Raw genomic sequence first — 25201 nt, forward strand, 5'->3', positions numbered from 1 at the left:
TCCTCCCTATCTCATTTTATGAGGCCAACATCATCCTGATACCAAAGCTTGGCAGAGACACAACAAAAAAAGAGAATTTTAGACCAATATCCCTGATGAACATCGATGCAAAAATCCTCAATAAAATACTGGCAAACCGGATTCAGCAGCACATCAAAAAGCTTATCCATCATGATCAAGTGGGCTTCATCCCTGGGATGCAAGTCTGGTTCAACATTCACAAATCAATAAACGTAATCCAGCATATTAACAGAACCAAAGACAAGAACCACATGATTATCTCAATAGATGCAGAAAAGGCTTGTGACAAAATTCAACAGCCCTTCATGCTAAAAACGCTCAATAAATTCGGTATTGATGGAACGTACCTCAAAATAATAAGAGCTATTTATGACAAACCCACAGCTAATATCATACTGAATGGGCAAAAACTGGAAAAATTCCCTTTGAAAACTGGCACAAGACAGGGATGCCCTCTCTCATCACTCCTATTCAACATAGTGTTGGAAGTTCTGGCTAGGGCAATCAGGCAAGAGAAAGAAATCAAGGGTATTCAGTTAGGAAAAGAAGAAGTCAAATTGTCCCTGTTTGCAGATGACATGATTGTATATTTAGAAAACCCCATCGTCTCAGCCCAAAATCTCCTTAAGCTGATAAGCAACTTCAGCAAAGTCTCAGGATACAAAATTAATGTGCAAAAATCACAAGCATTCTTATACACCAGTAACAGACAGAGAACCAAATCATGAATGAACTTCCATTCACAATTGCTTGAAAGAGAATAAAATACCTAGGAATCCAACTTACAAGGGATGTAAAGGACCTCTTCAAGGAGAACTACAAACCACTGCTCAGTGAAATAAAAGAGGACACAAAGAAATGGAAGAACATTCCATGCTCATGGATAGGAAGAATCAATATCGTGAAAATGGCCATACTGCCCAAGGTTATTTATAGATTCAATGCCATCCCCATCAAGCTTCCAATGAGTTTCTTCACAGAATTGGAAAAAACTGCTTTAAAGTTCATACGGAACCAAAAAAGAGCCCGCATTGCCAAGACAATCCTAAGTCAAAAGAACAAAGCTGGAGGTGTCACGCTACCTGACTTCAAACTATACTACAAGGCTACAGTAACCAAAACAGCATGGTACTGGTACCAAAACAGAGATATAGACCAATGGAACAGAACAGAGTCCTCAGAAATAATACCACACATCTACAGCCATCTGATCTTTGACAAACCTGAGAGAAACAAGAAATGGGGAAAGGATTCCCTATTTAATAAATGGTGCTGGGAAAATTGGCTAGCCATAAGTAGAAAGCTGAAACTGGATCCTTTCCTTACTCCTTATACGAAGATTAATTCAAGATGGATTAGAGACTTAAATGTGAGACCCAATACCATAAAAACCCTAGAAGAAAATCTAGGTAGTACCACTCAGGAAATAGGCATGGGCAAGGACTTCATGTCTAAAACACCAAAAGCAACGGCAGCAAAAGCCAAAATTGACAAATGGGATCTCATTAAACTAAAGAGCTTCTGCACAGCAAAAGAAACTACCATCAGAGTGAACAGGCAACCTACAGAATGGGAGAAAATTTTTGCAATCTACTCATCTGACAAAGGGCTAATATCCAGAATCTACAAAGAACTCAAACAAATATACAAGAAAAAAACAAACAACCCCATCAAAAAGTGGGCAAAGGATATGAACAGACATTTCTCAAAAGAAGACATTCATACAGCCAACAGACACATGAAAAAATGCTCATCATCAGTCGCCATCAGAGAAATGCAAATCAAAACCACAATGAGATACCATCTCACACCAGTTAGAATGGCAATCATTAAAAAGTCAGGAAACAACAGGTGTTGGAGAGGATGTGGAGAAATAGGAACACTTTTACACTGTTGGTGGGATTGTAAACTAGTTCAACCATTATGGAAAACAGTATGGCAATTCCTCAAGGATCTAGAACTTGATGTACCATATGACCCAGCCATCCCACTACTGGGTATATACCCAAAGGATTATAAATTATTCTACTACAAAGACACGTGCACACGTATGTTTATTGCGGCACTATTCACAATAGCAAAGACTTGGAATCAACCCAAATGTCCATCTGTGACAGACTGGATTAAGAAAATGTGGCACATATACACCATGGAATACTATGCAGCCATAAAAAAGGATGAGTTTGCATCCTTTGTAGGGACATGGATGCAGCTGGAAACCATCATTCTTAGCAAACTATCACAAGAACTGAAAACCAAACACCGCATGTTCTCACTCATAGGTCGGAATTGAACAATGAGATCACTTGGACTCGGGAAGGGGAACATCACACACTGGGGCCTATCATAGGGAGGGGGGAGGGGGGAGGGATTGCATTGGGAGTTATACATGATATAAATAATGAATTGATGGGTGCTGATGAGTTGATGGGTGCAGCACACCAACATGGCACAAGTATACATATGTAACAAACGTGCACGTTATGCACATGTACCCTAGAACTTAAAGTATAATAATAATAAATAAAAAATGTATTGTCTGTCTGCTCATTTAATTTCCTTCTCTTTTTTATTGCCCTTATCTTTGAACAAACAATTTCGTAGTTGGGAATTTAATGAATTGCAGCATTGTTTATATGATATCTTCCATTTATTGACTAACTATACTGCATTCAGACACTAGACTGTTATATATCATCTTGAGTATTAAAAATGAAATCTCAAAGAATCATTATTCCCATTTCACAGATTTTAAAAAGCAGGTGTACTGAGGTTAAGTAGGCCAAAGCCACAGAATTAATCATCAGAAAATTCAGGATTTGAAATCATTGTTAGAAGATCAATAACATGTGCTGTTTATGTCACATTGTTGCCTCTATTTAGTGACTGTAGATTAATTAAATATCCCTCAATTGGGGAACTATTAAAATAAATTATTGTATGTTCACTGTATGAAACATAAGATAGTTATTAGAAGCATGATTTACAATATGAATATGACTAGGTCAACTCTAGGTATGCGTGTTTTATCAACTGTTGCTGCGTAATAAATCATGTAAAACTCAATGCTTAAAATAATAGGCATTTATTATTGCTTATTTGTCTATGGGAAAACAAGTGTTTCTGCTGATCAGCTGGGCTTGTTTGGGTGTCAGCATTTGGGTCAGCCAGATACTGACTGGTCTAGGCTAGGACAGCCTTGCTGACAAGTCTATTGGTCAGCTGGCTGTTGGCTAGAGCAACGGGATGATAGATCATGTGTCTCTTCAGTGTCATGCAGCAGGCTAGCCTAGGCTTATTCACATGATGACTTGGAAAAGTTCCAAGAGAGTGGGGACTGCAAGGCAGCTTGAGACCTAGGCTCAGATTGTGCACGATTTCACTTCTGCCATATTCTGTTGACCAGAAAAAGATATGAGGTGACTCCAGATTCAAGGAGTGAGAAAATCAACTCTATTTCTTGCATAAGAAAAGCCACAAAGTAACACAGAATGAGTATGGACACAGGAAAAGGAATAATAGGGTCATTTTGTTCAATCAATCTGCTACACACATGAATGAGAACTGGAAGGCATATGGAAAATGCAGAGAACTGATGTGTTGGCAATTAGGGCTGTGAAAGATTTTTCTTTTTTCTTTGTACCTTTATTATTTCATATAGGTGGTTATAATCCTGTCGGTGTCACAAACAATGTTTGGGAGCAAAAAACAGTAAGAGGAGCCATAACAAGCATAAGATTAACAACTACATTATTCACTATGCTGAAAGGATTGTGTCAATAATGTGCATATCATAAACCAATATAGTCTTCTTCTCTGTAGAGCATGTAGGTGGGTAACAATGGAAAGAACCTCAAACTACTAAAGTTAAATAGGTCTCCAAAATATATCTAGTGGCTGTGGATCTCAAGTGGAATTTAGCCATGAGACACCCAATTATTCCTAGCACTTCTGCTCACTCTTTATAGTACCACGGCTGCCACCATCTCAGCACTGCAACATTTTAGCAATCTTTGGAATCCCTAGGGAACAATTCTTCCTTAATAGACATGATTTCTGATAGTCAAAGTTTTGTCACTTAAGAACCAAATTCTCAGGTTGTTTTAAAAAAGATTGTAACTATTTTAAATAGAAATTATTAGTTAAATATATAACTTGTTGACAACCTTGTGTTTTAAAATAGAGTTGATGGAAAACACTTTAACAGTTTTTTGACAACATTGTTCTTTGCCAGAATGCAACGACATCCTCAGAACCTGTGAAGCAGAGCAGGGTTTCTTTCCCCTTACATAAAATATTCTGAGAATGTCATGCTTTCAAGTTCTTCTTTATGCCCCTTCATTGTTTTTGTGCTCTTTCTTGTTCCCATGGGACTCTAAGTGTGCCTTCTTCTGACAGTTTGTTCCGTTTTACTTGGCTTCTTCTAATATGCTGTCAACTTAGAAAAACCAACCTTATTAGGACTATTTGTCAAAGAAGAGGAATTAGGCTCTGGGTAAGGACCAGGGAGCCTCTCATCTGAGCAAGGTACATGGTCATTAGTGTATGAAAGGCTTGGTGACATATCCTTTGTCTGATTTTTTTTCTTGGTTCTTGCCTACATCAAAACATAGAAAAGAGCCAGGTTGTTGGGAATCTGAAACTTTGGCATGTTGCCAGATGTGAGGGAGGTACAGATATGCATGACCTGAGTAAATAAATGAAATGCATCCAATGTGGGATAATTGTACTTAGGACATTAAATATTCCATAACCTTATTTTGTCAAAGGTCAGTTTTTCAAATAGATTAAAGACTTTTTCAAAGCATTAACATATATTTACATTTTATTTTAGGGTATAAGTGAGTCTGTTCATTCCACAGTTTCATTCATTCACCCCTACACTGAGAATACACACACCACACACACACACACACACACATACACATACCCTTATCCTCATGGAAATTGTGTTCTTGTTTGGAAGATAGAAATAGATGTACATAATTGTGAAGTCTTAAGACAAATAGTATAACTGAAACGGATCAGCCAGTGTGGAAGGACAGAAGACAGAGGAAGAAAAGCACTTCCTAGACCTTTGCATCCCTGTGAAATGTGGCTGATAATATCCAACTAACAGATATTTTGCTGAGGATTTATTATGACACAGGATGAGGCCATATGTACTCAAAAAATTTTATTATATAAACAATGTGGAAGGCAATCTAAGCTAACAGAAAGTATAACACTGTGCTATCTGAGAGACCCAGTTTCGAAGCTTATTTTCATCACTTATTTTCATCACTTATTTGTTGGATTTTTGCTTCGTGCCATTTTTTTTTCTTTCTGAAGAATGGAGCTAACTTCTACCTTGCAGTGCTGTTGGGAGAATAAAATAAAATGACACAAGTAAAGTGCCACACGCAGTAGCTGGAAGAGTAAGTGTTCCAGGAATGTCAGCTTCCTTCCTCTTTTCCTCTTCACAGAGCGGGTGACAACTGAGCTGGGTTTTGAAGGATGAGTAGGAGTTCACAAACCTAATCATGAATCCCCTACAGGGAAAGTGGCCTTTCAGCAGAGTGAGATATGGACATTTGTTTCCAAAACTGGAAGTTGATTTGTGAAGCTGTTGCTTCCTGGGCAGCAGAGCCAACAACACTTCTCTATTTCTTTACCTGTATTTAATAATGTTGGCTCATTAACCTAGTGGACTTATGCACTCACTGGTGCCACCTCACTATTAAGACATATTTGAGCTGTCATTTCAATCTAATAGTGATGTGGAATTTACCCTGATAGGAAGGACAGAAAAGAAAACACTAGAAATCAACAATATTGAATGACCCAACAATTTTGAGAATGGGCAAGGGGAAGTGAAATATTTCTTCCACAATCATGTGCCCAGGGTCTGAAGTTAAATCAGGTGTTACAAATAAGAAGCTTGAGATCTCATTATTTAGATTAGGTCTGTCCATTCAGTCAGTGGGTATTTATTTATCACCTTTCACTCGCAAAATATTGGGTTAAGAGAAGAGACAAACATGAAGATGGCTAACTATGACACAGGATGAAATAAGGGTTATACATGAGAAAAAACTAAAAAGGATGGAAGTGATCATTTATCTGGTCTTTTGAAGGAAAAGTAGAGTCATGGTTGGCCAAGGAGAGAAGCAAAGCACTCTGTGTGGAGAGAACAGCATAAACCAAGGGCAGAGGCTTGAAAGCACATGGCTGCAAAGAAAAGAAAAAGAAAGCATGAACTGTTACACAAATCATCAAGCCCATTAAAAACAAAACCAACAAACAAAAAGAAAAAAAAATCACCAAGAAGTACAGCCAGAACCAACATAATCTTTCCTTGGAGCCCTCATTAAAAGAAGTCATAGTTTCCCTTTTCTTTTCTTTTTTTTTCTTCCCTGTTTGTGACTTAGACCTTTCCAAAGCACCTGTATGCATTGCAGCAGGCACTGTTAAGGCCATGCACTTAAATCTGCAGCACTCAGGCCCTGAGCATTCTGTCTGTAGGCCAGTTCTCTCTAACTGAGGGCTTCAGGCTGTGAAGAGGGGTAGGCCAGAAATGCAGGGAATTTGATGCCTGCAGGAGCCAATAAGAGAAGGGAGTTGGAGGATAAATGTACCTGCTTCCTGCGCCTCCTATAATACCTCTGAAGCGTGTGTACACTGTCTTCCAGAGCACCCCAGTGAGGTAACCCCAGTTGCCTAGCACAGGCACCTGCTCATGAATGCATTCTTTATCAGCTCCCTTCATTTCCCTGTCTCAATTCCCCACTCTCTTTTCTGGAATCATCTCCCAAATAAACTACTTGCATTTATGTCCTTGTCTCTCAGGAGGACATTCTCGGGGAGGGGCAACCCCAAGACAGCATTGCTCAAGCCTCCTGGTGGAAGCAGTGCTGATGAACTGACATGGAAAAGATTAGGGATGGTTTGAGGTAAGACAGCAGAATCCAAGCTGATTCTAAGAAATGGTTCCAGGAGTATTTCCATGTGCTTTTGACCTTTAATTTTTTAAAATTTAATTGTATCTTAAGGAGGATTAAATGAGTTAATTCCTATGAATTGCTTAGGAAAGGGCCTGGCACATACATTGCAACCTTGTCATTGCTCTTATTGTTTTTCGAGTAACCCCTCCTCTTGTTTTGGTGTGTAGCAGCATGCTCCCTGAAAGAGGCAGACCCAGACAAGAAAGAGGTAGGAGAAGGAGAGGTGGGCCTGAGGCCTCACTGATATGTTTCCACACCGTGGAGCTCATGCCTGCCGCCAGCTTCTCTCACCTTTGATGAGACTCCCCTTCCCACAACACTTCTTACTTGTGTTGAACATGGAACTCAGCTTGTCTGACAAGTTATGGTGGCCTTGTTGAGGATCATTCAGTACAATCCCTGGCTTCATGTGCTGTGCAAAGATTCCTTGTCAAGTTCCCTGTGGGAAAGGGGCACCGGGGGAGTTAATCATTCTGGATTTCTAAGTACTCTACCCTCCTGGCTTCTGACTCAGGAGGTCCAGGTTTGGAACTGAGAATCCATGTTCTTTTATAAGCTGCCCAGGTGATTCTGATGGGCAGCCAAGTCTGAGAACCACGTTGCTATGTGGCTTTGTTCCCCAGGATCCATATCACAGAGCATTGTGTGTTGTAACAGAAAGGGTGGAAGTTTTTTCTGAGCAGTCTCAGGCTGACTTTCCTTGTATTATAACTAATGTCAGAACAAGTGGCGCTACAGCCCCTTACAGGGAGTTTTTGTCTCCACACTTTCAGCAAAATGAGAGGAAAAGTGTTGCTCCTAGAGTTGAGATAAGTGACATTCTGGAAATATCAGAATGTCCTGTTCTTCAGACTGACTCTCTTAATTTGTATCATTTAAAGACTTGGGGATGGTGTAAGAAGGAACTAACATTTTAAGGAAGACATTGGTAAGACATTCTATTTTAAAAATAGAGGCACAGCTGAAGAAAGAAAACGAGTTTTTCTCTGTGCGAGAATGAACAGTTCACATGGCATTTTGGACTGTTCTACACACGCCTGCAGTAATACATAATCAACTATTGGGGGAAAGATAGTTTTGTCTTATATTTATGGAGGGGGCACTGAACACAGAAACTAAGAATAACTGTACTTGGTACTGCACAGTTTACTTCTCAACGTACTTTCGCATGAGCTGCTTCATGGTGGCTTCACCACTGCCCCATGGGATACCAGGGCTGCAGCGCCTCCCCTTACAGCCCTGAATCCGAGGGTTTGGGAAGATATAAATTAGAAATATAAGAAGCCTCACCCAGATAGGAGGGATTTTGTGGTTAATAAAATTGTAGAAATTTTACCAGCTAAATGGATTACCCTCATACCATAGGGATGCAGAAACACCTCTGGCGTAAGACATACTCATCAAAAGAGAGAGGTTTTTACAAATATTTCATAAGCACTCCAATTAAAATAATGCCCCAGATCCTTTTAGACCAACTCCATTCTTTGGCTGCAGGGCATCATCACCACACACATCCCTAAGACTGGGGTGGGGCAGGAGCTGGGAGCAGAGTGGGGAGAATGCTTTCAGATGGAATCCTAATCAAGCAGATCATGACGAGGCTCTTTGGAGCTCCATGAGAACACTCAAATGTTATACACTCTACATTTCATAACTACATGGGGAGAAACAGACTTTCATCCTCTTTCCTACCCACGCCTTATTTTATTAAGAGCTGTAATTTGGTCTGGGTTCTGGAGGCATATTGGTTTAACAGGGTTTTTTTTTTTTAACTCAATTTGTTGAAAAGGAAAGAAAAACCAGAAAGCCATTTTGTAAGCATTTGATTCGGAAATCTATCTTGCCTGTAGCTTTAGCAGAGAGAATACATTTTACTTGTGTCATTGTAATTTCCATCAGCCTCAGCTGCGTATTATTTATGTAACTCAGCATTGTTATTCCCATTTTACAGGTGAAGAAACGGAAGTTTAGAAAGGCTAAGAGAGTCTCATCAATACTTGCAGTTGGCTATGACACCCTCCCTTCATGGGGAGATGATCAGCGAAAAAGTCACGTACCTCTTGATCGAATTTACTATTCATATCTCAGTGTACTGGGCAAGATTATTGAAAATGGTTTCCACGTTTTTCTTCTTTCACTCTTATTACAGTACTAACAAGATTCTTGTAAAAACTGGACCTCAGGGACCTCTGATATAAAGTCTTAATCCTTAATCATAGCAACAACTATTCATCTTCTGGTTCCACACCAGGCTTTAAGAAATGTGTGTTAGGAACAGCCAAACTCCTAAGCCATCAATTTGCTGATAGAGCTCTCCCTGTTATAAAAAATAATAGAAGGAAAACAAACAGATGTATCTCTGCTATTTTTGACTAGAATTATGAAAATAGGCCTAAGAAAAGTCATTTATTTTCTCTTCTTTAATAATAAGCAAAGGCTTGTTTAGTGCCTACTATGAACAATGTAATATTGTGTGCTATGCAAGACTGCAGGAAGAATGAGTCTACTGTTCAGCAGTTTATGGTGGGACCATTTTTAATCCCCTGTACCAGAAGAGTAGATATAATCACCAGAAATCATGCAACTGAAATACAACATTGTTTTAAGTTCTAAACAACTGTCAGAGAGGAAATGCCCATCTCCCACCTTGTACGTGCTAAACTTGCACACATTCGCAAGACTGGGTAATCTGGAGATTTATAACCTGGGCTTTGGAAACAGACAACCCAGGTTCAAGCCTCTATTCAAATACTTACTCTCTAGGCAGACTTTGGCAACTTACTGAACCACACTAAACCTTGTCATCTTTGTTTGTAAAATGATGATAACAGTAGATTCTGGTAGATCGGAATGAATGATAATCAAATGACATAATCCATGCACAGCGCTTAGGCTAATACCCAGAAATAAATATTAGCACCATTATTGGAATCAGAAAGGTCCATGATAGGAAATCACAATTGCCAAATTTCTCCATTACATGAGTGGTTCTCCACAGTTTTTCTTTTAAGATCTAAAACATTTTGTTCAAATGCAATCATGTTCAGAAACCTGGGATATCGAGAAAACAGTGGAGTGGCCTGGTTGAAGCAGAGAAGGGATATGGAACCCTGGTTCCTTTGGCTGCCCCTAGCACACCCTCCCACCTCCATGATGTGCCCTGGAGCATCTCCATGGAATTCCTGGCATTCAGCTTAAAAACTGAGCTATTAAATATTATGCCTATAATTACATTGTAAGCTGAGATGATTTGGTTATTTGAATGTACCATCTATATTCTCACATATTCACAAATTTCACCAAAATATTTGATGGTTGTATTTTACATTTTGAACATTGCAAGTCTAGGCCCATATGTTCATATACTTAACCTTTATAATTCAGAAATATGTCAGAGTAATTCAGCATTATGTACTCAATCATGTAACAATGTGTATTGAGCATTATTTATATACCAGGCCCATACGGTCCTGGCTTGCACGGTAACTCAGAAAGATTCTAAGTTCCTTTCAGCCGGGACCATGTTTACCTGTTTCACCACTGTATCCACAGAGTTTAGCATGTGCCTGGCATATAACACATACGCCATAAACAATTGCAGAATTGAAATTTTTAGGCGAATGAATGGTTGCCCTTTTACTTTAGAAGATTAACAAAGTTCTCATGGATTTGAGAATTGTTGTTTCCTATTGAGGACGTGAGCCCCCAGGTGGGTTTTAGACATGATATGTGATAGCTGAGTCACCTTGTCTCCTGAGTCAAAGTCTTTTTGGGACATTTAGGGAGCTTCTAAAGGGACTCAGCCCCTCCAGTGGCTGGAAATATTTAATTAGGACAGAAATGAAAGCAGAGGGGGTAATTAGCACTTAATAGATCTGGAATTATTGCCTGAGATCCAGGGCCTGTGGATGAACATCCAGGAATCCATGGACAGCCCTCCAGCAAGCGTCAAAAAGAAGCAACTCTTCATGGACCTGATTGATAGGCTGACTGGATTGACCCATGTACTCTGAATACTCAGAAATGCCAATAGTCAAAACCATTTTCAACAAATCTTTCTTTGCTTCAAGACATGTGCCTCAATGTCGTTTCCATACTCCCTGATATTCCAGCGGGGAAAGACTGTTAAATCTTTCTCAACACGGTATGGACTTTCCTTTTCCTTTTCCTCTCCCTTTCCTTTCTTTCTTTTTGAGACTGAGTCTCGCTCTGTTGCCAGGGCTGAAGTGCAGTGGCACGATCTCGGCTCACTGCAACCTCCGCCTCCCAGATTCAAGCAGCTCTCCTGCCTCAGCCTCCTGAGTAGCTGGGATTACAGGCACCCGCCACCATGCCCAGCTAATTTTTATATATTTAGTAGAGATGGGATTTCACCATGTTAGCCAGGCTGGTCTCAAACTCCTGACCTCAAGTGATCTGCCCACCTCGGCCTCCCAGAGTGCTGGGATTACAGGCATGAGCCACTGTGCCTGGCCCCTTTTCTTTCTAAAACATGAACAGCTCTTTCCTTTAGAGACAAAATAAAAGAGCATGTGCATTATCTCTATCAAACAAACACGCTGGCAAAGGGTATCACTCTCATTCTTATTATTGTTAGATGTTAAATGCTTGGTATGCACTTAATACTTAGTATGCATTAGTTTACAAGCACCCAATTTGATCGGTTAGGGCAAGTGACAAGACCACACCAGTAGTAATATACAGAGCTGGAACTAGAATTCGCCTGTTTGTGTTAGGCAGGGTTCAGACAGGAAATAGCTGGCACACTCAAACAGAGTGACTGAGGGGAGTTTTTTGAAGGGGCAAATTGAAAAGAGGTAAACAAAGTTTAAGTAAAAAAGAAAAGGGAAGGAAGGAGAGACAAAGAAAGAAGAATGAAAGAGAGAAAGAGAAAGAAGAAAGGGAAAAGCAAGGAAGGAAAGAAAGAAGGGAGGGAGGGAGGGGAGGGGAGAGGAGGAATGGAGAGAAAGAAAGAAAAAGAAGGAAAGAAAGAGAAAGAAGCTGTATGGATGGAAAGGGCCACTTCACAGCACCTGTGGCCTTCGCTAGAGGAACATAGCCGACTTAAGGACCCATCAGGGGTGCTAAGGGAATAAATATCCTGACCTCAGTCTCCTCTCACCCTCTAATTTCCTGGCAGTACTTCTTATTATTAGCACCTCCCATTAGGATGCCTCAGAGAAAGGGAGCTCATTGATGGAGTCCATTAGTTCAGCCTGCTGGGACACAGAGTAGACAGGAGAGTGACTCTAGAGGGACAAACAAAAGCTCTCCAGCACAATGTCTGCCTAAAGGGGAGCATGCTTAACCATATATATTTTATCTGCAAATAATACTATTCATCCCTCATTCAGCAAATAGTCATTGCTTGGCTGCTCTGTGCTGGGCACTTTGCTTTGGGCTGAGGATACAGGGATAAGTGAGATATTGTGTCCTTGAAGAGCTTAGACTCATGGTCTTCAGAAAATATGTCTTGAACATTTTTTACCTGCTATTTTAACTACCATTTTCTCTCCTTTTATCTCCCAAGCGTGACTACATTTCCACCCAAATATCCTAATTTTCTCAATCTTGTTCCACTATATTCCTTAGCTTTTCTTGCATCCACAAATTTTTCCTTCTATTTTCAGCTTCAGTGTAGAAATTTTTAAATAAAATTATGTTTTACTGTCATATGGATGAGTGCTTGCTATGTTGCCCAGGCTGGTCTCGAACTCCTGGCCTCTTCTACCTTATGCTCCAGGACCACAGCCCTGAGCTATCGTGCCTCCCAGCTTCAGTGTAGAATTATTTCGGACAGACTTGAACCCTACTGAGGAAAGCTAATGATCTAATAAATGTTGAAGTGATATTAATATTATTTTATCTCATTAGTATTTGAGAAAGAAAAGAGACAGTGTTGGAGAAAACTTTCTCTTACAAGGAAAAGAAAAGATAAGAGGCCTGGAAAGTTCTGCCCTAATTCTATATACCTGCTCACATCACAAGAAATTGCATTTTACCCATGCTAGGAGCTGTGCTCAGTCAGAGAAAGGAAGGCACCATTAAAGATTTCAAGGTTGTTCCGTAAGTGAATTGGATGTAAGTGCTCTCACTGCTATAGCTTGAAAGAGCTGAAATTGTTCCTGAAGCAAAATGGAAGAGGTTTGGCTAACTCTCTTGGTCATTTATTAGTGTGGCCAAAGTAGCCTTATCTCTGATTACCTCCTTTCTCCCACTGTAGTGAAGAAATCCTCTGGCTCTGGAATTTTCCTCTCAGTGTTTGCTAAATGCTTAGCAAGCTAGGCCTCCCACTGGCCAGCAGACAGGCCTGAAAGGACGCCTTTTGAGAGGCCAGATGTTTAGAAATAGCAGTTAGAAGGGAAAGGAACTGTTGCATTTACCAGAAGGTGTGTCCACCAAAGGGGAGAGAAGCTTTTCCATTCAGAGGAAAAAAAGTCCTTTTGAAGTTGTCTGAAGACCATTGCTCAACTGAAAGATCACAGTTGAAGCTCTGACCATATTAGAAATTAGCATTGCTAATGAGGTTTTCAGAGAATCACAGATTATTTTAATCTACTTAACCTTCTCTATAAATACTTGACTTAGAAAACATTGTACTTCTATTTTTAATAATCTAATAATGGATAAATGTTATTTTAAAGGCAGTAGCAACAATGTGAATATCATTTTTCAAACAAGAACTATCAAATATTGGCATATTGCTTTATTTTTGTCAGTTCCAATTCTGTGATAGAGAGTAGTAGCCGACTGTCTGAGCTGTCTGATAAATTGGAAGGTTAGGGCAGTCTAAGTGGCTAGCTGACAAGATTATTTCTCTAATGACAAATATATGGGCAAGTATCCAAAAATCAGCTGCTCTATGTGGGCCTAGGTGAACAAAACCCTGGGAACCCAAGCTTCTAAAAAAACAACTGATCAGTATAGTTTACAAAAGGAGCTTTCCACCATCTTTGACATGGTTTCCCATTAAATCAATATGACACTGAAATTTGCAATCCTTCCAGAATGTTCTTTGAATGAAGAGGTAAAAACAATCTGTATCTGCTAGTATGAATGAATCAATTGCCCTTATTCATCTGTTCTGCATTTCAAGGCTAAACTCCTTGGAAAAAATTAGGTTTCTTTACCACCATCTCAAACCTAAATTGTTCTCATATTGATTCACTGTTTTCATCATTCATTCATTTATCCACCAAACATTTATTGAACACCTACTATGTGGCAGGTACTCTCTGAAACCCCAAGGATATGGTATTAAGCAAAACAAACAAGTTTCCTGCTTTTGTGGAGGTCTTAGTAAATGGAGATAGTCAATAATAAATGAATAAATAAATAAGCAAGAAGGTGTCAGGCAATAAAAGTGCAAAAATAAAAAAAGGAGTTACTGGAGAAAGTGAAAGATGTTTTTAAGTTAGATGGTTGGGGAAGAAAGACCCTCTACGAAACAGAAAGTAGAACTAACAATTGAATGGCAAAGGAAGAGAGGGCAGGAAAAGATCTGAGGAAAGAATGTTCCAAGCAGACAGAATAGCTAGTGCAAAGGCATAGAAGGTGGGTGTGGCTGAAGAGTAGGAAAGGAGAGGGTTGGAATTAAATAAAACAAAAAAATAGATGAGAGGTAGATTGCATAACACTTTAAAGGCATGAGAAAGGGTTTGGGTTTTACTTATTGTAAACCTACTGGACAGCTATTGAAGAACTTTTCTCAGATGAGTGATATGATCTAATTTATGCTTTAAATGGCTCAACATGGGTAATAGAGATTTCTAGGGGTAAGAGTGAAAGCAGTGAGACCTAAAGGGACCCTGTTGCAGTGGTCCACAGAGAGGTGACCGAAGGGTAGTAGCAGGGCAGACTTAGAGAATGTTAATGCTCTATCTGGAAAAAAAATATGAGGCAGGAAGAGCTAACCCAACCAGCAGATTAGAATCTGCCTATTAGCCTTAGAACCTTATCTAGTGAAAGTTGACCCAGAAAGCCCTTTAGAGGTAATTCAGTGGAAATCCTTCAATTTAAACATGAGAAAAACAGAAACGTGGACAAATTCCGGGACACACCCAGGGTCACAGAGCAAACCGCTAGCAAACCCAAGACTGAGCCTCACACCTCCTATCTTCCCAAGTGTTAGATAAAGTGCCCAAGTCCATACAGAACCCAGCAGGGCCTGAGCGTGGATCTCATGGGTTCTTTCTACACCAGCAAGTTCTAATCTCTGGTGCAAATCTGCATAATGGGGACAACTGAGAAGTTACTGTGGGGTCCATGCATCCAAATGTGGATTTGTCATACCCTGTACACTGAATAAATAAAAGTGTAAGTGCCATCATGTGGTGTCCAAAGCAGAGTGATTAAGTTAATAGCTTAGACAATGGCATACAATTAGGCTCGAATTTTAGCTTTACCAGGCGTTGACTGTGTACTTTCAGGTAAGTTACTTAACTCTCTGGGTCTTGTTTTTTTCAGCTATACCCTGGAATAAAAATTGTAACTTGAAGTTCTGTAAGGCTCAAATAAGATGATATACCAAAAACACCCACTTAGAATAGTACCTGGCACAGAGTAAATATTCAAGAAATGTTCGCTATTACTATGTAGAAGACAGAACTTTTTTCCTTTTACTTGCAACAGGGCTCTTAATATTCAAAGCCAATGAGAATTACTCACTGGCCTCCCTGAAGAAATAATTAAGTATGGTTCTACCCTACAGGTGCATTGCTGGAAACTGCCACCTCTTCGACCCTACTCTAACTCTGCCCCTTATCAGCCACTGGAGGAACTGTGGCCTTCAGCACAGGGACACTATTCTTTTAGTCAATCCTTCATTTATTTATTCTGTAAATGCCTACTGAGTGCTCACTTAAATGCCTGGTGATCGTAAGCCTTTTTTTCCCTGCTTCAGATATGTTCGCTTGCTTAATTTACTCCCCTGAGTAACTTCTCTCACTGACTTGCAGAGATTTGTCAATAAGCAGGTGAGTGGTGGCCATAGGGAAGTGGGGAGGAAAAGGTTCCTATCAGAATTTCAAAGGGGCCACGGAGCATATACAGTTTGAAGAGTTGGTAAGCACCCCAAAAGCTCAGGTGTAGGGAACGAGACGATCAAAGGAGACGGAGGAGAAAGGGATCTGGACTCCCTGAGCCCAGTTTGCAGGTGTGTAGTGTAGGTGAAAGCACTGCCTTGCCCAGTGCTCATTTCTTCCCTACACCTTCCCACTCATAGCTCTATGAGTGTAGCTCTATGAGGCATAAGTGTAGCCATTTTACAGAGGGGAAACTAAGGCTCAGGCACAGGTCACATGACTAGTAAGTGGGAGACCAGGACTAGAACCCAAGTTGCCTGACTCCTCATTATGGTTTTTTGGTTGTTTTGTTTGGTCCCCCAACCTCCCCCTATCCACCAAGTTGTTACTATGTGTATAAGAAAAGGAAGAAAGGGAGTAAGAGAGAGATGATGGTGGTGCCTGCGATATGGTAGTGATAGTGTGTGTGTGTGTGCGCGCGTGCACGCATGCGTGAGAGAGAAGGAGAGAGTGATACAAAGAGATAGAGATAGGAAGGAAAGCGAGACACAGAGAGAGGGACCTCGATAAAAGACTTCGAATGACTCCAAATTAACAACAAATTAATACCTATAAAAAATGTGGCCAGCCTATGTGCATTTCAGTTGAGTCATCACCAGCTGTACAAAAGATAAAGCAGAGACATCTCAGCCAACCTGACAACATTATTGCACTGAGTGGGGACCCAAAGACAGACGTCCTTTGCCTGTGCTGTGGTATCTGCCTTGGGGAAAAATTGTCCTCAGGATGCCAGTGTGAGAACATGTCACCTGTAGCAGCCTCTCCAAGAATTTGGTACAAACACCCCCAACACACATTGCCTCAAGGTGCTATGATTTGGGCCCTTCGAAGTAGTTGAGCTCAACTCCTTCCTACAGAGGTTTATTTGAAGAAAAAAGCAGATCCAGATTGCACTTAAGCATCAGAAACCTTTTAATTTTGAGATTTTGCAGGAGACGTCTTTAAGTAACACTCCTGTGATGAGTGAGCAACCAAGTTGTAATCTGTCCCTTCTATGGTTGCCAGAGTCTTAAAAGCCTGTCTTCCAGTACATCACCTTAATGATTATTTATGGGCAGTGTATGAATTTCCCAAATGGGGATTATGCATAACATCTCTGCATTTACATTAAAACAAGGGCAATTTTTTTAACAAACATATCAACGTTTACTTAATCTATGCAAATCTATTCATCAGATTTTATAAAACCATCATTTTTCCCCATACCCTTAAAACACAAAATTCTGGCTTTAAAAAAAAATCTCCTAGTTTGTTTTTAAGCACTGTGCTTGCAGGAGGAGGGGGCTGGCAGAGTAAAGGGGAGATGGTGCCTCTGTTGGTGATGCAGCCTGCTTGTGCAAAGCAGTCCTGCACTTCCAGTTGTGAGCCAAGAGCCAAGTGTGGGAGCTCACCATGGTGGCAGCCACCTCCCCACCGAGCAGGCGGCGTTCACCAGAGGGGAGTATCAGGTTCTCGTACTCAGCTGTGGGTTGTCACCATCTAATAATATGACCGATTTGCCATCTCTCTGCAAATGAGGCTGAAGCTGCTATCTGATTGGTATAACATCTCACTTTCCCTCTGCATTGATTTTCTTCTTCTCCTCCTTTGCTTCATAAAAAGAGGGACAAGTGGCTGGTGCTGTGGAGAGAGAAGCTTTATTTTTAGTATGAGACAACCTCTATTTTCTTTCAGGAGAGGGAAGTTGGATTATCAATTCTTTTGTAAATGTGTATGGTGATATTTGCTCCGGTAAGTTTGCAGCTATCTTGATTTACAGCTGGCTGTGGGGTATGTGTGTGCATGTGTGTGTCTCCATAGGCACATTTGGATTGTACACTTTTCTTTCCAAATATCAGTTTTTAAACCTTTAGTGGTAATATCTCTTTTTCTTGACTTTGCTTTCTTATGATTTGTATGTTTAAAAACCAAAGAGGCTGTGTTGATAGTGAAATGCTTACTTTAGCTGTTTAAGTATGTGCTGGGTTTCTTGGAACATAGTAAGGAAACTATTTAAGCAAACTTATATTTGCTTTATAAAAATGTAATGTCATTCTACCCTACCCCCCATCCTTGGAGTGTTTAATATCCTAAATACATTCATTGTGCTGCAACCTGCTTACCATTTTAATTAAAGTTTCTCCGTCAGTGTCAGAGTGAGAAGTACTTAAACTCCATCCACAGCTACCAAATATTATATGTTGTGCTGAAAGGTGCTAGCTTCATAAGGTCTTATAGCTGTATGTAGAATGAATGAGTTTCCCCTACAATTGGATGCACGCACCTTTAAAAGAACTGAATTTAGAAAAAGTATTCAGATCACTAAATGAAGTCCTAGCATGCCATCAAAAGCTGTAATCACAAGTGGCTCTTGCTTCTCTTTCGTCTTTCTTTGCACTGTGTATTTCTGCCACCATCTGTCAGATGCCCAGTCCGGGCTCCTGTGTTTCTATATGTGAAGCTAATCAGGAGAAAAGTGGCTGTTATTAAATTTAACTACTGCAAAATGACTGTCCGGTCACCATTGCTAGAAATGATTTTTAAATGCATTACCTGGTTAGCTGCGTTCTTTTTGTTCAGAGAGTAAGAGATGGTCTGAATTCTTCATTGTTAATTCAGAAGTCTGGGGAAAAGTCTTTTAATATAATTATTCTTGACGGGGATGATAAGATGATTAAATAATTGCTTTAATGGAAACAAACTGATGCTTTAATCTTCTCTTTTTGTTACACAATCAACAAATCTGCCTAGTCTTTTTCTCGGTGAAATGAGCTGGAGAATACATTTATGATGAAAGTTAAAGGCACTGTGGCATGTGAAGCAAGAGGAGGTCTGACTGTACATTTTTCAGAGATTTTAAGAGTAAAGTTGGGAATATCATGCAGGCCTAGGGCTCGTAGGCATAGGTTTTTTTCAGAATAGCAATTTTTCAGATTGTGAGGTAGTCTTAGGACAGCGCAGAATGCCTGTCTGGGAGCGCACTAACCTTCACATCTACTCCCTTTTGGACGTGCCACGACTCACACACCCTGTGCACACTCCAGTGAAGCTACTCATTTTGACAAATAGATTGAATTTTGATCAATCTAACTTAGCCTCAAAAATAGAGTAATCCCCCAAACCCACCCAAGTTATTATATTGCCTTATTACAGGTCCCAATAAGCATGTGCCTAATATCAGCCTTAGATGACATAAACCTTAGCTGGAGCCAAGTGTATCTTAGCAGATAATTTGTTGGAAAAAAAAAAAAAACAAACTTTTTTCCTTGGGCTGTTGCCAATTACTGCTAAGTAAACTCACCAGCACGGAACATCACCTGTTCCCCTCCCCCTGCCATTCAGTGTGGGACGATGAGGGATACATCCAATGTCTCAACGTCCCTTAATATTTTATAAAATTTATTTTATATAATCATTCTCCTTTCATGGCTGTAACAGGTTGTATATAAAGTCATTTGCTATAGACAGAGCTTATCATCATCTGAAGCTACTCAGTAATATAAATTAATGAAACTTGAGGTGGCAGCACGCATTCTGCATGTGAAAGCTATGCCTTTTCCTCTAGTCTCCTGGTTACAGAAGTGTTAGGGCTCCAAGCATACTGAGGCCCAGACAGAAAGAACAACAAGGCATCTGTATCTTTAAAAGGTCAGGATCCTTAGTTTGAGTTAGAGCCAATGTGCACAGTTTTTACAAGCATCACTTCTGAAAGGTCCGTAACACCATAACCAGAAAATCTGTCATAATCTCTTCCAAGGATTAAAGACTTGTGTCATTTGGGGGAAACAATAAAGAGATTTTTAAAATTTTAAAATGAGCTCCTCTCTTCTTTTTAGCCTAATGAAGAATGCAAAAGTCATTTCCATTTAGTAAATACATCCTATATGCCTGGCACTGTGCTAAGCATTTTACATGGCTTATCTCCTTTAATCTTGACAAGCACTCTATGAGGGGCATAACATTAACTCCCCATTTTACAGATGAGAAAATGGAGACATAGGACAAGTATGTAACTTACTTGAGGAAACACAGTGATGAGGATGAGTCTCGGAACCAGGCAGGCTCATTCCAGAGTCCTGCTCTTCCTCCCTCCCATCTGTCATTGTACAATCTACAACAAATGCCTAGACTGAAATGATTTCCAGGGACCTACAGTTAAACATCCTATTTTTCCCTGTCTTGATACAAGGGAGTCTCCTTCTTCTCAGTCTATGCCTTTATGACTCCGAGCTAAGCATGTCTTTGAAACTGAAGAATATGTGTTTTATTTCCACTCAATTTGAACAGATACAAAGATGTGAGTGTGACTAAATGAGCCCACCTAGGGTAAAATTTATGCAGAAGTGGCTAAATCAAGGTAGATCTTTTAATTGATCAAAGTAAATCAATTCCTTTGACCTTCAGTTTTTGGACATAAAGTCAAAATAAAGATGTGACAATAGCTTAGAAATATCAATATCTCAAGGCAGCTGGTTCGTCACTGGTGTAAAATATAAAAAGCCATTACAACTGAATCATTTTTGGAGAGCTTTATAAAATTCCCACCTTCCCTTTACTCACTCCCACCATGTTTTTTTTTATTATTATTATTTCTATTCTTTGGCTAGCTGGAAAGGGCTGAGGTAGCACTTCAGGTTGAATACTGTGAAGTGTCTATCTCATCTGGGTGATTTAAAAAGGAACACAGCTGCCAATAAGCATGCTGAGAAGCTTGACAAAGTCGAAATTCAGAGTCCCCAAATGCATTCCTTTGCACCTGAGCACTGAGCTCCCCATTTTAAATCCACTTGAGCCAATAAAATTCAGATGGATCTTATAGGGGGAAAATGCAACTGACATATAATCAATAAGTTTAAATTTCTCCTCAAGTGGCAGCTTCTGGACTAGAAGCAGGGCATTCCAGGCATAAAGTGAGCCTGTAAAATGCTGCATTATGAGAAAGGATTATGAGTGATGAAAATGTTGCTAGAAGATAGAACCTAGCTCACAACACCTTTGTTAAATTTACCAAAACTCAGAGGGATCTTAAAAACAAACAAACAAACAAAAACCACCCACCACAAATTGGAAGAACTGAGTCAATTTCTGAAGTGGTTAACACAATATTGAGTTATTGGTGTGATCTGCTGTGTCTAATAAGCAACAGCTTTTGAGCTACTCTTGGTGTAGGCACCCAGTTAGTTAAAGAGTTCAGACTGCAGTACACAATAAAATACATTTCCAAAATGGTAGTCATTTTTGTCAGAGGCAAGCTTGGGTAACTCCTCAATTCTAGATTATGTCTTTCTTGTTCTTAAAAAAAAGGTCATAATTGAGTGGTTTAATCAGAAAGTGTGGTATTAGAGCCAATACTGAAAAATAAATTCAAATCAATTTACTTTTTCCAACAGCATTTATGAGGGTTCTAAATATACTAACAGCCATCAAATGAAAAATTTTACTTTAATAAAATATGTTGTGCTCAACCACAGAGTTCATCAAATATAGGCTATCCCTAAAAACTAATCTTATAGACAAGTTTATAAAGTATATCATATTTCAGTCCCTAGATAGAAGATACTGCTTTCTTCAGAGGGGTGACTAAATTCCAAATCAGTAGTACTGAGGATTGTACTCCATCTTGCCTGTGTTTCATCCTGCCCTTTCTTTGGCTACAGATGTGTGTACTTAAACATGTTGAACATTAAACACTTAAAAATTATCTGTTAAGTATGGAGAAAGCACCTGGTGTTAACACATAATTAGTTTTGGACTAATCTTGTATTTTTCGTTAAACATTCTAGACTGGTGTACAAATAGAGTTTGTGGTCCTGTTACATTCTTGTGTAAGAAAATAAGTCAGTGAATATTTTGAGCCTGAAATCAGCACATGAAGCACTAAATCTTCTAGAAGAGGCTCTTGGTCATCAGTGTGTCTTTAAATGTTTAAAGATTCAGGGTTTGAAAATGGAAACACCTCAGTCTCTCCACTCTGCAGACTAATGGATTTGCATAATTAATATATTTTCTGTGATTTTTTTTTTTTTTAACACAAATTCTAGCCAAAAGTACTAATGGAAAATTGTTCAGGAGCAACTCCAAACATGTTTCGTTATAGTTTCTAAAAAGCTTATTCACAACACAGATAATCAGTTTACTGTGGAGCTTTGAGTTGGCCAATCTAACTGGATGACCATGTCATTATTGTCTTTTGGGGGAAATGATGTGTTGGGCATAAAAGTTTTCTACTGGTATTCCCCAGGGGACTTATTTAGTCTTGCTTACAGAGTATTTATTTATTTATTTATTTATTTATTTATTTATTTATTTTTGACGTAGAACCTCATTCTGTCACCCACGCCGGAGTGCAGTGGTGCAATCTCAGCCTACTGCAACCTCCACTTCCCGGGTTCAAGTAATTGTCCTGCGTCAGTCTCCTGAGTAGCTAGGACTACAGGCATGTGTGACCATGCTCAGCTAATTTTTGTATTATTAGTAGAGGCGGGATTTCACTGTGTTGGCCAGGCTGGTCTCAAACTCATGACCTCAGGTGATCCTCCCACCTCGGCCTCCCAAAGTGCTGGGATTACAGCCCTGAGCCGTGGTTCCTGGCCTTACAGAATCTTAAAATCCTCCCAAATTACCACACATTGTCTCAATGTAGACTTACTGGCAAAGATACAACAAAGATTTTGGGCTCATTTTATTTCTGGTAAAATATGACTTTCAGGATGTATGTGTCAAATACGAATTATTATTTCAAGGACTTCTTAAGTCACCATATTGACACTCACTTCTCAATGTTGAACCCACACATCTTTATCTGGCTTTAGATCTCCATGAGGGAGGAAAATGGATAAGATTTTCCAGAACCTATGACATTCAAACTACCTTCATAAGAAATTGAATGGCAGAGGAAAAACATTTTTTTTTTAATTGGGGGAAGATTTTAGAAAAAGTCTGGAATGTGGACGTCATCTATTTTTATTTTATTTTATTTTATTTTTTAGATGGAGTCTTGCTCTGTTGCCTAGGCTGGAGTGCAGTGGCACGATCTCGGCTCACTGCAAGCTCCACGTCCCGGGTTCACGCCATATTCCTGCCTCAGCCTCAGGAGTAGCTGGGACTACAGGCGCCCGCCACCACGCCCGGCTAATTTTTCGTATTTTTTTTTAGTAGAGACGGGATTTCACCATGTTAGCCAGGATGGTCTTGATCTCCTGACCTCGTGATCCGCCCACCTCGGCCTCCCAAAGTGCTGGGATTGCAGGCGTGAGCCACTGCACCCCGCCTATTTTTTTATTTAATAAATATTTAAGGATGCCTACCATGTGCCAGGCACCATGCTAGGCATGGGAGATACAGTGATGAACAAATAGATATAATTTCTGCATTCCCAGAACTAAATGCCTCCATTTTTCCATTTTCTCACCTCAACTTCATTTCTATTTCATGGCCCAGGATGTGTTTTCTTAAAAAGCATAATTGAACTGTTCTAGTAAGGCATTTGCAGGAAATATGTGCTTTTGGTCCTATATGTTCATACTCAGTGAAGGAACAAGAGTGAATCCACTTATTTACTGATGTGATTCCTGTCAGCTGAAATGGAGTGGTAGGAAGCAGGGAGCTAGAAAAGGTTTTGCAGTGTGTGTGTCTTATAAGCATTCTTTATTGCTTCTAGGCATTCTCAGATTTGATAGGCCATTCTCATTCTTGGACAGTATTGGGAGAGGAAAGAAGGGAAAAAAGCTTTAACAGGAAAGAAAAGTAAAGAAGATAAAGAATAAACAGAGAAGGTGACTAAAGAAACTACGATTTTCCCTGGCAATCTGAAATAGATCTAACTTGCATTATCTGGTTTTCTGTGGGTATTCATTCACTCATCTATCTATTCAATAAATATATTTATATATTGGGTACCCTCTTTAAGCCCAGTACACTGCTAGATGCTACGGCACAGAAATAAACAAGATATACTAGTTCCTGGATTCACGGAACTTCTAATAGACCAGGATTTCTCAAACTTGGTACTATTAACATTCTGGTGCAGATACTTCATCGTTGTTAGGGAGCTGTTTTATGTATTATAAGATGTTAAGCAGCATCCCTGGCTTCTACCCACTACGTGTTAGTAGCAATCCCCCCACCCAACCCTCCGGTTGTGACAATCAAAATTACCACCAGACATTGCCAAATTGCCTCTGGCTGAGAACCAGGACAGGAAACGCAGGATTTACCGTCACCTTTGACCCAATCCTCCCATCATGTTTCTACTTTTCTTTCTTTCAGATATTCTGCTGCATGGTTTACCCCAGGGTTTTTAAGTTGCTTTCCCTGAATATGTAACATTTGCCAACAAAGATAAGTAAGGCATCTCTAAGTCCTTTTACTATTACTATCCCTTACCTCTGCATAACACTTTACCACATTCGTGTAGCTCACATTATCTCATTTGATTCTAGCAGCCAACTAGTAAGACAATATTAAAATATTATCACCTTCAACAGGTGAGTAAATGGACATTTAGATGGTTACAAACCCAAAGTCTTGCAGCTAATAAAGGATAAAACCTGGATTTGCAGTCACATGTCCTGGCTTAAAACCAGTGTTTTACCCTTTTCTTTGAGACGGAGTCTCGCTCTGTCGCCCAGGCTGGAGTGCAGTGGTGCGATCTCGGCTCACTGCAAGCTCCACCTCCTGGGTTCACGCCATTCTCCTGCCTCAGCCTCCCGAGTAGCTGGGACTACAGGAGCCCGCCACCTCACCTGGCTAATTTTTTGTATTTTTAGTAGAGATGGGGTTTCACCTTATTAGCCAGGATGGTCTCAATCGCCTGACCTCGTGATCCACCCTCCTTGGCCTCCCAAAGTGCTGGGATTACAGGCATGAGCCACCGCGCCCAGCCAAAACCAGTGTTTTTTTACACAATTATACTATTTAATGGGGAAAAAGTTAAGTAAGGTTAAAGCACACTTTTTCTCTTTGAAACATCTCAGTAAGGGCAGCCCAGCAGTAGTTAGGGAATTTGAGGTCTACAGGCTTGGCTTTCTTACTCAGCGTTTATTAGCTGAGTGGTTTTGGACTGCCCACATACATTCTTAGAGTCTCCCCAGTAGTTTAGGGAATGTAGAGTGATTATTGCAAAAGCTGCAAGAA

At 39.9% G+C, this 25201-nt stretch overlaps 1 protein-coding gene across 3 annotated transcripts in view; it reads left to right on the top strand.

The window, feature by feature from the left end:
* The window catches only part of SYNPR (synaptoporin), a 342216-nt gene that overhangs the window by 150830 nt on the left and 166185 nt on the right, over positions 1–25201 (top strand). Inside the window, exons 1-2 of one of the 3 annotated variants that reach the window (XM_010352906.2) lie at positions 17682–17818; positions 19903–19935. The exons of 1 other annotated variant lie outside the window; for it this stretch is intronic. In XM_010352906.2, the coding sequence (XP_010351208.2) occupies positions 17795–17818; positions 19903–19935 (57 nt within the window). In that variant the 5' untranslated portion in view covers positions 17682–17794. Of the gene's footprint in view, positions 1–17520; positions 17819–19902; positions 19936–25201 lie in introns of those variants that run through there. One more of the 3 variants, XM_010352907.2, reaches the window with a different exon arrangement.

Source organism: Rhinopithecus roxellana, chromosome 1 (assembly GCF_007565055.1).
Source record: "Rhinopithecus roxellana isolate Shanxi Qingling chromosome 1, ASM756505v1, whole genome shotgun sequence".
Classification (NCBI taxonomy): Eukaryota; Metazoa; Chordata; class Mammalia; order Primates; family Cercopithecidae; genus Rhinopithecus; species Rhinopithecus roxellana.